The sequence below is a fragment of the Saccopteryx leptura genome, chromosome 3 (genome assembly GCF_036850995.1).
Source record: "Saccopteryx leptura isolate mSacLep1 chromosome 3, mSacLep1_pri_phased_curated, whole genome shotgun sequence".
NCBI lineage: Eukaryota > Metazoa > Chordata > Mammalia > Chiroptera > Emballonuridae > Saccopteryx > Saccopteryx leptura.
The window spans coordinates 14968737-14986089 of record NC_089505.1 but is presented as its reverse complement, the minus strand read 5'-3'; the positions used below and the strand labels follow the sequence as shown (position 1 = coordinate 14986089).

The window sequence follows — 17353 nt, the reverse complement described above, 5'->3', positions numbered from 1 at the left end:
ATTGGCACACATTGGCTATTACTAAGTGCGCTGAAGGTTTTGTTTGGCATTTTGTGGACTGAATACACTAGCCATGACAACCCTTGTTGGAAAGTGAAGGCTCTAGAATGACTTTTGCATGCACAAGTATTTCCAAACGGTAGTCTTTGGCGGTTGAGTGGCTGGGCGATCATAAACAGGTTTTACTGGGGTGTCCCTTGAGGCCACTTGGATAATTCCAGGAATCCCTTCTTTATGTGACCCCTTTCATAGTCCTTCAAAAGTGAGTGACTTTCTTATGTGTCTTTCACTTAAACCGCAGGCCCTGAAAACTCCACAGAGGTGGGTGTGAGTACTCTTCAAGGAAGCAGGCATCACGGCGTGAATAAGATAGAAACAGAACGGAGGTTGCAGGCTGCGACCCACAGGCCAAACCCCTCCAATCTACTCTGCAGATGTGTTTATTTGGGTCATTCAGTGTTTCTTTTTTAAACATTGCAATTAGTTGCCAAGCTGCAAAAAACTGGGAGTTTTTACATGAAAAAATCTAGGTACAGGAGTTATCTTGAAAAATTGGAGTAGTTTGGCCACGCCGGGACCCATACCTCTGCACTGGTAGCCAATCGTGATGCTGAGTGCTGTTCTCTTCTCGATGGAGCAAGGACTCAGGCGACACCACACTTTCTCTGGTCTCAGGCATTCACTTGAGTCGCTTTCATGACCCGGAGAGAGGCTTTGAGACCGAGAATAAATGGTATAGTGAGTAATCATGAAGGGAGCTGCCTCCTAGTTCCATGCAATGACCCATTATGTCTCTCCTGACTGTTCTTTGTTGGCTCTGGGTTCTGATCAGAGGTCAGCTAGCATTTGAGATGGGGGGGTCTCTAAGCTGATAAAGGCCAGTTCTTAAATGCCACCCTGGGGGAGCGCATCATTCATTCCTGGGCTGTGTCCTGCCTCCCCTAGAATTTTGAAAATGAGAATGAAATGATCTGAACAAAAAACACTTCTCTGGGCAGCATTTGGACACATTTGGGCTGCAAAGAGCGCGTCTGTGTTTAATCTTGCTCCACACAGCTGCACAGGAAAGATTGTTTTCACTCTTCTTTATATTTTGTCTTTTGGGGACCCTATCAGGAAATTTACGATCATCTTTTGGAAGCCCCAGTCACTCGGGAGCAGTTAAACCACTATCGGAATGTGGCTGAAAACGCCCGAAGTGAACTTGCAGCAACTTTGGTCAAGTTTGAATATGCTCAGTCCGAGGTAAGACTGTGAATCTTCAAAACTCAGAAATGGGACCTTTTCACTTCTTGTTGAGTAAAGCAGAGCTTAGGGCACTTATAAGCAGGACAGTGGGATGCATTTTAAACCTTTTGGCAAAGTTTATGCTTATTCTCTTACTGTGTGCCTACCTCCAAGTTATTAAGAGTTCCTGAAAGTTTATGCATTTGTCATGCTGCAAAGCAAGGTGACACGGGCTGGATTCTAGTCTTCAGGGAAGCACCGCAGCCTTGAGAGACCTGGGAGCACTGGAGGACTTTGGGTTGAAGCCGCCTGGGCTCTGGAGGACCTTCAGCATCTCTCAGAAAATGTCCTTGTCGTGTGACCTGCTTGCAGTCTGGAGCTCGTAGGATGGAATTCTAAATCCCTTTCTTGGGATAGTTCTGATTGGCTGGGGGGAAATTCTAGGAAGATGACTGGACTCCATCTTCACTCTGGGCTGGATCAGGTCTACTGTGGAATTACTGAGTCTCTTTAGACCCATTCTGCTCACAGCCCCTGGTGGCCCTGAGGAGTCCAGGCTTGTCTGTGATGTAGTTGTTGGTTTCATGGGCTGCCAGGATCTCACAGATAGAGAGTTGATAATGTGTGTAGGAGATAATGTGTGCATTCATAAAGGTTTCCTGTAGAGTGGACCTAATAATTCAATAGGGCAAATACAGGACTCAGCATTTTGATGCCACAGAATTCATAAAAGTTAAGATGTTTCCTTTGAATATATCCTATAATGATTTTCCTTTCCCCCACGTTTTTCCCAGAAATTTGAATATTATTTTTTGTTATTACCAACAATAAGGGTCTAGAAGGTCAGTGGGAGAAATACAGTGATATATCGAATAGCTTGAATTTACTTGGGAGATGGTGTGGCCATGAAATTACAAATAGCATAGCTTGTAGGTTCCTTGTTTCTTTCAACGGCCATAGCAGCAATATGGATTTAGAAAATGGGTTACCACTGCAAAATATTTTATTGCCTTTTGCAAAACACACCACAAATGTCTCTTGAGTGAGACTAAATTACCACAAGACATTGCTCAATTGGTTTTGAAAAAAACCCAGAACATGAAGTCCATTATTTGGGCATAATTTCCCATCTGGTAATACAGATACAAATACGAAAAAGAAAAAAAAAGGGGGAAGGTGGATTAAGTCATGAATAAAAGAGTGAACGTTTAAATTATGGTGTTGGGTTTCTTCAAGGTACTCAGACTTACGCTGTTGAAATCCTTTTTGTCTTTTTATCTCTTTTCCATGTTAGCTTCGAGACCTCCGATCCAAAATGCTTTCTAAAGAAGTTTTCTGTCAAGAATTGAAAGCCGAAATGGAGAGCTACAGAGAGAACAATGCCAGGAAGTCATCCCTCCTCAACTCCTTGAGAGACAGAGTTCAGGAGCTGGAGGAAGAGTCGGCATCACTTTCCAGCCGTAAAGTTAAGACAGAAATCACAGCGCACACTGCAATCAAGGAGAACCAGGAGCTAAGGGAGAGAGTCGTAGAACTGGAGGAGAAATTACAGTAAGGGTATTTCAATCTATTTCTTAGTTGAGTTAGTGTTAAAATACCAGCTTTTGATAGCAGGATACGCCTTTGAACATTCTGGCAATTTGCATGATTTTGCCTTGAAACTCAGTTTGGAAAAAAAATATTGTCTTAAGAATGTTTGTGTCTTATTGATTAGAGCTGCAAATGTTAATATAGACAAATTGGAAGATTTTATCTAAGTAGAGGTTTTTTTTGTTTTGTTTTGTTTTTGTATTTTTCTGAAGCTGGAAATGGGGAGAGACAGTCAGACAGACTCCCGCATGCGCCCAACCGGGATCCACCCAGCACGCCCACCAGGGGCAACGCTCTGCCCACCAGGGGGTGATGCTCTGTCCCTCCGGGGCTGCCGTGACCAGAGCCACTCTAGCGCCTGGGGCAGAGGCCAAGGAGCCATCCCCAGCGCCCGGGCCATCTTTGCTCCAATGGAGCCTTGGCTGCGGGAGGGGAAGAGAGAGACAGAGAGGAAGGAGAGGGGGAGGGGTGGAGAAGCAGATGGGCACTTCTCCTGTGTGCCCTGGCTGGAATCGAACCCGGGACCTCTGCACGCCAGGCTGACGCTCTACCACTGAGCCAACCGGCCAGGGCCTATTATTAATATTTTAAAAAGTCATTCATTACATCATTTTTAATGGCCCATGGTATACCATTGCCTGAAATAACATAATTTATTTTACCAGTTTTCTTTGCTATTTCCTGTTGGTATTTAGGTTAGTTTTACTCAAAAAAATTTTATTCAAAACCAAGATGCAATGAATATCCATGTGCATTCACATTTTCACACTTTTGTGATTATGTCCCTAGCATAGCCTCCTGGAAGTTTGCTCGAAGCGAAATGCAAAAGGAAGTGGAAGTAGTTTAGAAACCCTTGGAATAGGGGAGTAAGATTGAAGTCTCAGGGTTAATCCACGGAATCTGCTATAGAAGTCGATTAGAGCCATAGCATTAATTGTGCCTTTCATGAGTCAGAGAGACTGACTGAATATTACCTTTCATATGCTGAAAATAAGAACCTACAGATGTATTGAGGTCGGTATTTTATTGTTATACATTTTTCTAAATAAAAATATGATCTACTTTCAAGGCTGTGCCACTACAGGCCTCGTTAATCTTTGAATAAAGTGAGACTTGCAGCAAACACTCCACATGGTAAAAAGGGAAAGCAATAATCATGTTTATTATACTGGAAAAAAGATGCCAAATTACTGACATGATTCTAATTTGCCTTTAAAATATGTCTGCTTTATGATCTGTTAATCTCTAACAGTTAAAGTAGGAGAAACTGACTGTATGATCTCAGCAAACCCACCTGAGATTCGGGATCAAGTGTTTGCAGCAGAGCATAAATCAACCGACTTTCCTTGACTGGGCCCTTCCCATATGCTTTAAAAACTCTGGGTGTGTAAGAACTAATAATGATCATTGCTACCGATAAAGTGCCTCTCTTTTTTCCAGAGGTGGGAGCACCCCTTGCTGCTGATGTATTTTTTTAAGTGAGAGAGGCAGGGGGACAGACAGGGAAAGACAAGTAGGGAGAGAGAGGAGAAGTATCCATTCTTCCTTGTGGCTCCTTAATGCCTTGACCAGGGGGCTCCATCCAAGCCAGTGGTCAAGCCAATGACCTTGGGCTTCAAGCCAGCGACCATGGGGTCATGTCTGTGAGCCCACACTCAAGCCAGTGACCCTGCGCTCAAGCTGGTGACCCCACGCTCAAGCCAGCGACCCCATGTTCAAGCTGGCAACCCCACGCTCAAGCTGGTGAGCCTGTGCTCAAGCTGGCAACCTCAGGGTTTCTAACCTGGATCCTCAGTGTCCCAGGCTGTCGCTCTAACCACTGTGCAGGTCAGGTGCTACTGATGTATTATTTATCACGGTTATGTTTGGCCATGAACTAGGGAATGCCCTAGCTAACCCTTAAAGATCATTGTATGGCATTTGACAATAAAATAAGCGTGGTTCCCTAGAACCAGCATGGAGCACTCCCCTGCTTCCCCGCAAGGCCCCGACAGAGACCATGGCGTACGGATCCCTGTGTGAGCTAGAGGCCTCTCTGCCACTTGTGCAGATCCGAGAAGGCTGGGGACAGCAGGCAGAGAATCTGTCTCCCTTGCTGTTACTAGATCTGAGATGCCGTGAAGATTCCCCTGCGTTCCTGCCACGTGTGGACGCCCGGACGGGCCGCCACTGCCCCTTCCCGTCCAGGGCTTCCGGGGCAGCGGCCTCTCTGTGTCTGCGAAGCCGCGTTGTGTTGAAAGTGATGATTTCTCACCGAGACCTTAAGTTCTGGACTTTGGTGACTGTTAGGTTGCTACAACTTGACGTATTTGTTATCTGCCTGATAGAACGTGTTTGAAGGAAAACGAGGAAACGAAGCATCGAGTCTCAGAGAATTGCCGGGAACATGAGGAATTTCTCGCCCAGCTCCGTGACTGCTTAGATCCAGACCAGAAGAACGAGAAGGCGTCAGAAGAAGACTTAATTCTAAAGGTGTTTGTATGCATATTAAACAGACTAGGAACCTCGGGTCCCATGTGCTGTGAGAAGCAGCTCTGGCTGAGGCTGGGCGTGGTGACAGCACGGGACATGGCCCAGATGTGACACTGAGCGTGTGACCTGGGACAGACCTTCTCCCTTCTCTGAGCCTCGGGTCTAAGGTCCTGTTTAGCATTAGTTGGGATTAATTATTCTCCAGAAAGGATCGTTTTTGTCTAAAATACATTTAGGTTGTCAAGTACAATGAATTATTCATTTTAATGGTGTGTTTTAGGACACCCTTTGTTTAAAGACAGAAACATGCACACACACAATCAAAAACAAAAACAGTTGTGTGTCATTTTGGGGATACTTGTTGAGTATACGGTTAAGATTAGTTCTAAAGTGCTTTTTAATATTAAAGCCCCAGGATAAAAATCCTGCTTTAATTGTAGGTGGCCATAAAGATGGAAATGAATGATATCAACTGAATAATTCACTTGGCCTGTAGCGATTTATTAGGATGCCTGGAGGTATTTGAGCTCCCACCGTATCTTTGCTCCTTTTTTCTTTTTGTCTAAACCTTTCACATCCTTGCTTCCTGACAGATTCTCATGCAGCCATTCTTACAGGCCAGCTCGTAGTGGTTTGTTAGCTTGTTTCCCACGTGTCTCTGGACGCTGGAAGTTTTCCGATGGGTCCACTGATGGGTTGCTCAGACCCAGAGTCAGCCTGGCCCCCGGGGTGCCGGATGCGTCTCCTCCCCCTCCCTGTTGCTAGCCTGTGTCCAGGGGTCTGGCTGGAGAGTCCACCTGGAGGTGCGGTTGGGGCTAATGTTTAAAGCCAAGCGGTGGGGAAGAGAAAAGGGAACCAGGAAGCTCCTTTCACAACACCTTTCCCACACCAGAGACAGCCTCCAGGGGCCGCCTTGGGTGTGGACACCGTGTCAGTGATGCCTTTTTATTTTCTGGGTTTCTAATGCTTTGACATCTGGGGCCTTTCTGACCCGGAGACTGCCACTCCCAGGCCTAGCCATTTCCCAGGCGGGGACTCACCTGGGAGCACTGCTCTCGTTACCAACCAGCCACTCCGGAGCCCACACCCCAGCCACTCCCAGCTCTGGGCTGCTGTCCCCTGCCCTAATCACACCTCAGGACCGGGTACCAGACGACTAGGGACAGCCCCTACACCCCAGAGGGCTGCTGTCCCCTGCCCTAATCACACCCCAGGGCCGGGTACCAGACGACTAGGGACAGCCCCTACACTCCAGAGGGCTGCTGACCCCTGCCCTAATCACACCCCAGGGCCGGGTACCAGACGACTAGGGACAGCCCCTACACCCCAGAGGGCTGCTGTCCCCTGCGCTAATCATACCCCAGGGCCGGGTACTGGATGACTAGGGACAGCCCCTACACCCCAGAGCCTGCTGTCCCCTGCCCCAATCACACCCCAGGGCCGGGTACCGGATGACTAGGGACAGCCCCTACACCCCAGAGGGCTGCTGTCCCCTGCCCTAATCACACCCCAGGGCCGGGTACCGGATGACTAGGGATAGCCCCTACACCCCAGAGGGCTGTGTCCCCTGCCCTAATCACACCCCAGGGCCGGGTACCAGACGACTAGGGACAGCCCCTACACTCCAGAGGGCTGCTGACCCCTGCCCCAATCACACCCCAGGGCCGGGTACCAGACGACTAGGGACAGCCCCTACACCCCAGAGGGCTGCTGTCCCCTGCCCTAATCACACCCCAGGGCCGGGTACCGGATGACTAGGGACAGCCCCTACACCCCAGAGGGCTGTGTCCCCTGCCCTAATCACACCCCAGGGCCGGGTACCGGATGACTAGGGACAGCCCCTACACCCCAGAGGGCTGCTGACCCCTGCCCTAATCACACCCCAGGGCCGGGTACCAGACAACTAGGGACAGCCCCTACACCCCAGAGGGCTGTGTCCCCTGCCCTAATCACACCCCAGGGCCGGGTACCGGATGACTAGGGACAGCCCCTACACCCCAGCTCTGGGCTGCTGTCCCCTGCCCTAATCACACCCCAGGCCCGGGTACCAGACGACTAGGGACAGCCCCTACACCCCAGAGGGCTGTGTCCCCTGCCCTAATCACACCCCAGGGCCGGGTACCGGATGACTAGGGACAGCCCCTACACCCCAGAGGGCTGTGTCCCCTGCGCTAATCACATCCCAGGGCCGGGTACCGGATGACTAGGGACAGCCCCTACACCCCAGAGGGCTGTGTCCCCTGCCCTAATCACACCCCAGGGCCGGGTACCAGACGACTAGGGACAGCCCCTACACCCCAGAGGGCTGCTGTCCCCTGCCCTAATCACACCCCAGGGCCGGGTACCGGATGACTAGGGACAGCCCCTACACCCCAGAGGGCTGCTGTCCCCTGCCCCAATCACACCCCAGGGCCGGGTACCAGACGACTAGGGACAGCCCCTACACCCCAGAGGGCTGCTGTCCCCTGCCCTAATCACACCCCAGGGCCGGGTACCGGATGACTAGGGACAGCCCCTACACCCCAGCTCTGGGCTGCTGTCCCCTGCCCTAATCACACCCCAGGGCCGGGTACCGGATGACTAGGGACAGCCCCTACACCCCAGAGGGCTGCTGTCCCCTGCCCTAATCACACCCCAGGGCCGGGTACCGGATGACTAGGGACAGCCCCTACACTCCAGAGCCCGCTGGAATGATTGAAACTGGCCCTTCCTAAGGGATGTCCTGCCTCATCCCTCCCTTCCTGCGGGGAACCTGTTTCCCCTCTCATCCCTGTCTCCTGACGGCCCCTGGTGCTTCCCCGTGGGGCCCTGTGTGGCATGGCATGGCGTGCCCTTCCTCTTGGGAACTGAGCTGTTGGCCTCTCCCCACCTGAATAATAATATACCTATAGTTTAAAACAGGCACTAGGACCCTAGAGCTTTACTGTCCCAATCACCCGAGCAGGTGCCGATCTTAAAAATAATAAGAAAAAAAATCACTGTCCAAGAGCAAGCAGGCTTTTCTCTTCATCACTGCTCCTTAGATGGCTTCCTGTGGAGCAAAACCACTCCTTCAATTCCAAGGCCATTCCCTCAGTTGTTTAGCCTTCACACCCGCATGTGCACACAGTCCCAGGCTCCATGGTGGAAGAGGAGGCGTTCCTACGAACTCAGTTGACATCATTCATCCATTTCCCAAACGTTATCTGAGCCGCTGCTAGAGACAAGACTCTGTTCTGGGTGCTGGGGGGACAGCAGGGAGTGTGACAAGACTCAGTCTGGGCCCTCCTGGAGCTTTCATTGTTGTGGGGTCATTGATGATGAGGAAATGAATGTCCAGTGTTGCCCCCACACAGAAAAAGGTGCAGTGAAGGGACACAGCTAGGATGGGGACAGAGAGTGAAGCAGGTGAGGGGCGTGGCGTGCTGGTTTCAGTCAACTGGCCCAGGAGTGCCCCTCTGGGGGGGTACTTCTGAAGGATGTTGGGGAGTGAGCATGCAAATATGAGGAAAAGTATTCAAGAGAGACGGCAACCCTGAGTCAGGAGCGGGGCACCCAGTGGGTCAATGGCTGAGGCTGCAAGATCTGTCCCTTCCCTAGAGAGTCCTGACCCCCCACCCTGTCACGTGGCGTTCAGGGCTTCCTGTGGGTGTCCATCCACGTGGCCTGACAGAGTGAGCTGTCTGCACCGCAGTCCCCTGGGGCCGAGGAGCCTGTCTGGTCTTGTGTTCCCTCTTTGTAAATCGTACAAATCTTACTAATGCTCCTGGTTAACTCAAACACACAAACGCAGACAAGGGACAGCCCTGCTAATCCCAGTGACAAGCGCTGGCTGAGCATGCCGCTCAGGACTTCTCTATGCTTAGATCAGTTAGAAGGATCTTCTTTTCTTTTTCAAAGGAGACCCTTGCTTTCTTGTCTGTATTGCCCTCCTGTGCCCGGTAGCTCCCAGTGCAGATGGTGTCCAGGGACACGGGCTGCTTCCCCTGAGTATTTAGCAACCAGGGTGCTTGTGTCCTGAAGCTTTTGGCTGAACTCTCTTCATTGTTACCACGGGGCTACCTTTTGATTAGTTTCCATTTGACCACTGGGTCTGCCTGTGGCAACCGAGTGCAGAGGCAGCCTTTGAAAACGTGGGTGGAGGGGTCGTGCTCCCCCAGGTCTCATAGGCTCAGGAGCCGTTGGGGATCAGGGCCCCAGGTGCTGGGGAAAGCGGCGTGAAGGCGCTCACTCTACCAGGACTGCTGTCCTTGCTTTCTCTCCAGCTCAGGTTGCTGCGCGAGGAAAACGCAGCCGTAAAAGGACACCTTGCGACTCTGGAAGAGACCGTGAACTTCCATGAGGTGGAGGCAAAAGCCAGCCGGGAAACCATCCTGAGGCTGGTTTCGGAAGTTCGGAGAGAGCAGGGCACAGCGGCCTCCTGCGCGGGAGAGAGGGACAGGCTGAAGCAGGTACAGCGCGCGGGCACATACGCGCACACCCACCCTCCGGGTGGGGGAGCAGAAATGGACAACTGGGCGCAGGGGAGCGCAGCTGCCTGGTGCGCCTGCCCCGCGCGCCTGCCCCGCGCCCCTGCCCCGCGCCCCTGCCTCACACACCACAGTCTTGAAAGGCCACTCTTGGCAGGAGGGCCGGGGCAGCATGGCAGTCAGCGGCCTGAGTTGGCCATTCGATGCGTAGTTAGAAAATCAGAAGAAGAAGAAAAAAAGAAATACGAAACGTGTGAAAGTAAAGAGTTTGTGGGGAATATGTCTTACATTAAACTGTAAGGATTTTTAAGACTTAAAGATTTATTTAAAAAAAATGAGATACAGTACTCTGAGTGGACACAATAATATGTGGTGAGAAGTCTTCCCCGCTCCCACTTCCTCCACTCACCCAGTTGTTTCCTCAGAGACAACCTCTGTAAATTTCATATGTATCTTAATAGAAATAGTCCATATACATATATGCATATGCTTACTCTTTTTATTTATTTTTAACAAAGGCAACATACGCTGCACACTATATTTTTCTCTAAATTTGAAAAGGCAGTATACTACATCCTATCACACACAAGGGTGCTCTCAATAATCTTAGATCTTATGTGTGAAAATAAATCAATAAGAGAAAATCCTAGAAGCGGAGTTCCTGGGTCAAAGAATATGGGTATGAAAATTTTGAGACATATTGCTAAAGGAAACTGACTCTTAATTCTAAACTTTTATTTTTACGTAGAGTTGTTTGATCTTTTCAAATTAGCTAGAGTCTGTTTAAGCATGAGAGTCAACATTGTGTGTATATATATATATATATATATATATATATTTAACTACATAATTCTTTAATTGTATTTAAAATTTTTTGTGAAAAAGAAACCAATTCTGGGATTAATAGTAATGATCAATTTCCAACAGCAAAAGTGAGCTGGTGCAGTTAGTTACTAAGTACAGAGGAGACAACTAAACAGTAAAAGAGAGGGAATTTTAAATTAGGTAATGACCAATGCTGAGAAAGAGAGGCTCCGTGAGGGGTCACAGTGCAGTGGTGTCCCACAGGCTGAAGGGCTTCTGGACTTGGTGGATGCAGTCCGAGGGTCGTCTCTGAGGCCCTCCTGTGGGTCTTCCATGTCCGCAGTGGTCACTGCCACGCTGGGTGAGATGGGAGGCTGGAGTGTGAAGTGATCTGCAGTCATGAGGATAATTTCAGCCTCCCCCCCCCACCCCCAATGTCCCTGGGTGAAAAATCCCTTCTTAACAATGAATTTCTTCTCCTGACGCATTAGCTTTCTAAACAGAGCAACAGTTTTTTAATTTATTTTTATCATTGTTACCAAATAACTTCAATCATTTGAAAACCCTTGTGTTAGTCAGCTTGGGTTGTTGTATCGAATACCATAGAATGTGTGGCTTAAACAGTGCACATTTGTTTTTCACAGTTCTGGAAGCAGGAAGGGCAAGATCAAGGTTTGGTGAGAGTTGTCTTCTTGGCTTGCCTTCTTTTTTTGTGTGTGACAGAGACAGAGAGAGGGACAGATAGAGACAGACAGACAGAAAGGGAGAAAGATTAGAAGCATCAATTTTTTGTTGCGGCTCCTTAGTCTTTTTAGTTGTTCATTGATTGCTTTCTCATGTGCCTTGACCGGGGGGCTACAGCAGAGCGAGTGACCCCTTACTCAAGCCAGTGACCTTGGGCTTCAAGCCAGCATCCATGGGGTCATGTCTAGGATCCCATGCTCAAGTCAGTGATTCCACGCTCAAGTCAGTGAGCTCATGCTCAAGCCGGATGAGCCTGTGCCCAAGCTGGCAACCTTGGGGTTTTGAACATAGGTCCTCTGCGTCCCAGTCCAATGCTCTATCTGCTGTGCCACTACCTCATCAGGCCTGCCTTGCCTTCTTGCTGTGTCCTCCATGGCAGAGAGTGAGAAAGCTCTCTGGTGTCTCTTCTTACAAGGGCAGAAATGCCAACATGGAGACACCACCCTAATGACATAATTTAACCTAATTACTTTTCAAGGGCCCACTCTCCAAACATCATCGCACTGAACATTAAGGCTTCAATGTGAATTTTAGGGGACACTGTTCAGTACAGAGCAATCCTCAATTACTTTGCTGCAATATTTCTTGTGAAAAAATTTAAATATATAGAAGGAATGAAGGAACACAATGAATACTCATCCACTAAGATTTAACAGTTGTTAGCATTTTGATATGTTTTATTACTTTACACACAGATGCAAGCACACACACATGTATTTGGACAACCACTTACAACAGGTTATGAACGTTACATGTATTGTATATAGCTATTTCAGCATATGTATCCTAAGAGTAAGGATGTTACCCTATATAATGACAATACCATTATCGTGGCAAATTTAACAATAATGCCATGATATCAGCTGTGGCGGTTTTCAAGTGCACAAGTCTTTTGTCCTCCTCCCCCGAGAGGAATTTACGTCCCCTTCCCTCATGTGTGAGCTGGACTAAGTGACCTACTTTCAGTGAAAAAAATATGTCACTGCAATGGGATGTCACTTTTGAGATTGGGTTATACAAAGACTGCAGCTTCTGTGTTAGATGCATTCATTTGATCTCTCTTGAGTCACTGCTTTTGACAGAAGCCAACTGCCATGTGGTGAGACCATTCAAGCGGCCTGTTGTAAGGCCCATGTGGCTAACTGAGCCCGTCAGCTGCCATGTGAATGGGCTTGGAGGTGGGTTCCCTTTCATTTGAGTCTTGGGATGACTGTAGCCCTGGTCAACAGCTTGACCGTCACCTTGTGAGAAATCTTGAGTCAGAAACAACCAGCTGAGTCATGCCCACATTTCTGACCCATAGAACTGTGAGATGATAGACATTTGTTGTGGTAAGCCACCAGGTTTGGGGTAGTTTGTTATACAGCAATAAATAACCAATAATCATTGAATATTCCACATTCAGATTTTATCACTTGCTTAAGAATGTATTTTATAGCTGTTTTCTTTCTAAAATTGAGGTCTAGTCTAGTCTCATTTATTGTATTTTTTGATTATTTTTAGCCTTTTATGTTTTTTTAAATAGCATTAATTGCTTGTAGAGAAGTGGTCTGATTGTATCTTCATGATGCTATTTACCTTATTTCTTTATATCCTATACACTTAAAGTTGCAGCTAGAGGCTAGAGGCTGGATTGGATGCAGGCTTTTTTTTAAAAAGATTTTTATTCATTTTAGAGAAGAGAGGGAGAGGGAGAGAGAGAGAGTGGAGGGGGAGGAGCAGGAAGCATCAACTCCCATATGTGCCTTGACCGGACAAACCCCAGGTTTTGAACTGGTGACCTCAGCATTCCAGGTCGATGCTTTATCCACTGTGCCACCACAGGTCAGGATTGGATGCAGATTAAACCTTTTTAGCAAGAATATTTCAATGGTGAAGTTGTATACTTCATAATGGTGGCTGATAATGTTAGAAATGTTCCATTGTTGCGGACACTAAGATTAATTGCCTGTCTCTTTAGTGTAAAGGTATATATTTTTTCTTCTGCTTTTATGTAGGTATCTGTGTGGTAATAATTTGCAGGTTATTTCTGTTTCCATTGATTTTATTTACCTAGTGATGTTAGCATCCACTGAGTCTTGCCTGGATTCATTTACATCAAGGGTGATGGCAAAGTGGTAATATTCTAATACCACCATTTCTACTTATTAGCTGGCATTCTTCTGTAATGAAAAGCTTTTAATTTTTCTTTTTAATTCTATGGACACATGGATTTTTATTTACTTTGTTAAAATCATTTTTTTTAATGTTCAAAATCCATCAAATTTTGCCATCAGGAGCCCGACCAAGATGGTCTCTGTGACCTTGTAACCTGTCTCCGTTAGTCTTTCATTGCTTCCTGGCTTTCTGACAGAAGATGCTATCTTAGGCTCACTTAGAATTTTCAGACTACAGAACTAAGATTAGCCTATTTGCTAAGGAGCTTTGGTTCCTTTTACTGTTAATGGTACTTAGAAACAAGATTTAGGTATGCTCATTGCAGTTGGGTTTTTTTTTATTGCTTTCGGTAGAAAGAGCTAGAATACATTTTTAGTAATAAATTTATGGTGGTATTTTACTTTACTTTTTAAAATAAATTCTCCTGACCTATGGTGGTGCAGTGGATAAAGTGTCAACCTAGAATGTTGAGGTCACGGCTTAAAACCCCGGGCTTGCCTAGTCAAGGCACATATGGGAGTTGATGCTTCCTGTTCCTCCCCCCCCTTTCTCTCTCTCCTCTCTAAAATGAATAAATAAAATAAAAATAAATTAATTGGGGTGACACTGGTTAATAAAATTACATAGGTTTCAAATATGCATTTCTCTGATACACTATCTGTATATTGCATTGTGTGCCCACCACCCAGAGTCACATATTTTTCTGTCACCATACACTTGACCCCCTTTGCCCTTTATCACCCCCTCCCCTGCCCTCTGGTCACCATCACACTGTTGACTGTGTCTATCATGCAGAGTGAAATAAGTCGGACAGCAAAAGTCAAGAACCATATGATCTCCCTCATATGTGGGATATAAAACTGAAAGCAACACACGAACAAGCAAGAAAAACAAAATCTCATGGTATTTTTAATAGAAAGTACTATTCTAGAGTTTTCTTAATATCTTTTTATTTTGTACCTTTTGAATCCCAACAATATTTTCTCATTTGCTTTGTCTTACAATATACATAAAATTATTTCAGAATTATACTTTTTCATATTTTACTTACCAGTAAACCTTCTGAGAGAAGCATAAGGCTCTGAGGCTTTTACATGAATACTGTTAACAATCATTAGTCCGGTCACCAGTTATCAAGCACAGTCATTGTGCTAAGCACTCAAATAGGTTATGTACTTTGCTCAGGTTTACATAGCAGTTAAGTAGCAGAGCTGGGATTTGAACTCTGGTCATTGAATTGTTATGCTTTCATCAATAATTCCCTTTACTTGTTTATTCACAGAAACATTCTACCCACAAGATTATGCCAAACATTATTTGTTAGTGGAACAACAACAATGAATAGTTATGCCAATTTCCTCAGTGAATGAGAAACTTCGATCAGTTATAAATGGTAGTTATTGAATTATCAGGCTTACAAATTAGGAATTTAATATTTACCTATAAAAATGCATTTCTGAAGATTAGAAATAGGTAATAAAAATGTGTTATAAGAGCACATTAAAAAAATAACTTATTCCTTTTCTTACATAAGTGTCTTTACTTGTAAATGACTGATGCAATGTTGTTCAGACTTTGGAAACACATTCATTTTGGAATGAAGTTCCTGCCAACATAATAAAAATTGTGGAAAAAAAAATGTGGGCAGTAAAAAAGTTGCGGCTTTTCAATAAAGTACTCATTCATAGGATTATGACTGCAAAGATTTATTACTGAAAAATACTGTCAAGTGGTTTGCCCGAGACATTAATGGTCTCAGGAAGAGTCTTCTTCTTTTTCCTTTATTTGTTTTCTTTTATTTTGTGACAGAGACAGAGAGAGAGATACAGAGAGAGGGGCAGATAGGGATGGAGAGAGATGAGAAGCATTAGTTCTTCGTTGTGGCTCTTTGTTGCAGCTTCTTAGTTGTTCATTGATTGCTTTCTCATATGTGCCTTGACCAGGGGGCTACAGCAGAGGGAGTGACCCCTTGCTCAATCCAGTGACTTTTGGGGCTCATACCAGTGACCTTGGGCTTCAAGCCAGTGATTTTTGGGCTCAAGCCAGTGATGATGGGGCCATGTCTATGATCTCATGCTCAAGCCAGCGACCCGTGCTCAAGCTGGCGAGCTCGCGCTGACGCCTGATGAGCCTGTGCTCAAGTCGGCGACCCTGGGGTTTTGAACCTGGGGCCTCTGCGTCCCAGTCTGACGCTCTATCCACTGTGCCACTGCTTGGTCAGGCAGGAGGAGTCTTCTTAATGTTTTCTAAAGCTCTGTTTTTGAGGTAGGAGACTGACTTTATTGGTGAAGTTCAGGACTGTGGAGGTAGAAGGACCTGTAGAGCCGAGTGCAGTTCCTGCCAAAGTCGGCTGTTCTGATTTTCTTAACGATGCTATTCCAGTTACCGGTACTTCATGAAAATTTCCCAAACACAAACCCAGGTGGTTTATTTTATATATATATATATATATGGAATTATATATAAATTAAAATCTTCAGTAGTTAATATTGAAGTATGCTTTAAAGATTGGCATCTCTTCTCCTGGTCACTGTGAAGTCATCCAACGTTGAGAGAAGGAGTCACTGTACCCACCACACAAGCCACACATGCCTTTCCTACAGACTTCACAAGTTCAAATCAGTGGATCAGAAATTAAACTTCCATACTGGATTTCGAACGGCTTCTTTGCCTCCACACTGTTCATGTTTTCTTTAATTCTCACAGGGAGAACTGAAGCTAGGCAAGAACATGGTTTTGGAGTCAGGCAGGCTCCAGAGGGGTGTCACCTAGCAGTGGTATTATGTAAGAGGGAGAACGCAGGGAAGTCACACAGAGCGGAGTGGTGAGCAGGCTGGGCTCTCGGGTTTTGTCTGGGCTCCGGAATCATTTGGCTCTGAGATCTCAGACGTATGACTTGGCTTTTCTGAACTTCAGTTTCTTGTCTGTCAAACAGGGAGATAATTTAAGGATCTATCTCTTACAGTTATTCTTAGGGTTGGATGATGTACATAAAGTCCTGAGGACATGCCCGGGACATGATTGATGCTCAGTTTTTCATTTTCCTCTTCATTTACTTTTATGCAGGGATTAAGAGTACAGGCACATGGAACTAGTTCCCAGAAGTGAACAATTATTAGGCAGGATAAATTCATAAGAAACTAAAAGATCTCTTTATAGTTCTAGAATCCTAACGTTGGAAGTGACCTTAAGGTCTTTTACAATCCAGGTCATCTAACTGTATGTGAAATAAGAATCATCTTTAAAATTTTATTGTCTGGCTAGTGTCCAGCCTTTCCCTGAACTCTGCCAGAAGCAGGAAACTCACTGCTGGATGAGAAGGCTCACCTCCTCGGTGCAATTCTAATTATTTGACAGTTCTTCCCAGCAGCAAATTGGGATCAGGATCCCTATCATTCATGTCTATATCCTTGTTTGTTCTTTTGTTTTTTTGTATTTTTCCAAAGTTAGAAGCGGGGAGGCAGAGAGACAGACTTCTGCATGTGCCTGACCAGGATCCACCCAGCATGCCCACCAGGGGGCGATGCTCTGCCCATCTGGGGCGCCGCTCTACTGAGGCTGGAGCCATTCTAGCATCTGAGGCAGAGGCCGTGGAGCCATCCTCAGCGCCCAGGCCAACTTTGCTCCAATGGAGCCTTGACTGCGGGAGGGAAAGAGAGAGAGAGAGAGGAAGGAGAGGGGGAAGGGTAGAGAAGCAGATGGGCACTTCTCTTGTGTGCCCTGGTGGGGAATTGAACCCAGGATTCAATTCCACATGCCGAGCTGATGCTCTACAGCTGAGCCAACTGGCCAGGGACCCTCATTTGTTCTTAATGAAACATCATAGACTAAATGGAAATCTCTTCTCTTATGGCCATCCTTCAAGTGTTTGAATTCATTTATCAAGGATTTCTAAGTCTCTTCTTCTGGCT

The 17353-nt window shown here is 46.5% G+C and overlaps 1 protein-coding gene across 1 annotated transcript in view; it reads left to right on the top strand.

Annotated features, from left to right (window-relative positions):
* Positions 1–17353, top strand: part of CCDC170 (coiled-coil domain containing 170) — a 112406-nt gene that overhangs the window by 33602 nt on the left and 61451 nt on the right. The window contains exons 2-5 of the mRNA XM_066372988.1: positions 1117–1245; positions 2522–2778; positions 5145–5289; positions 9534–9719. Of these exons, the coding sequence (XP_066229085.1) occupies positions 1117–1245; positions 2522–2778; positions 5145–5289; positions 9534–9719 (717 nt within the window). The remainder of the gene's footprint in view (positions 1–1116; positions 1246–2521; positions 2779–5144; positions 5290–9533; positions 9720–17353) is intronic.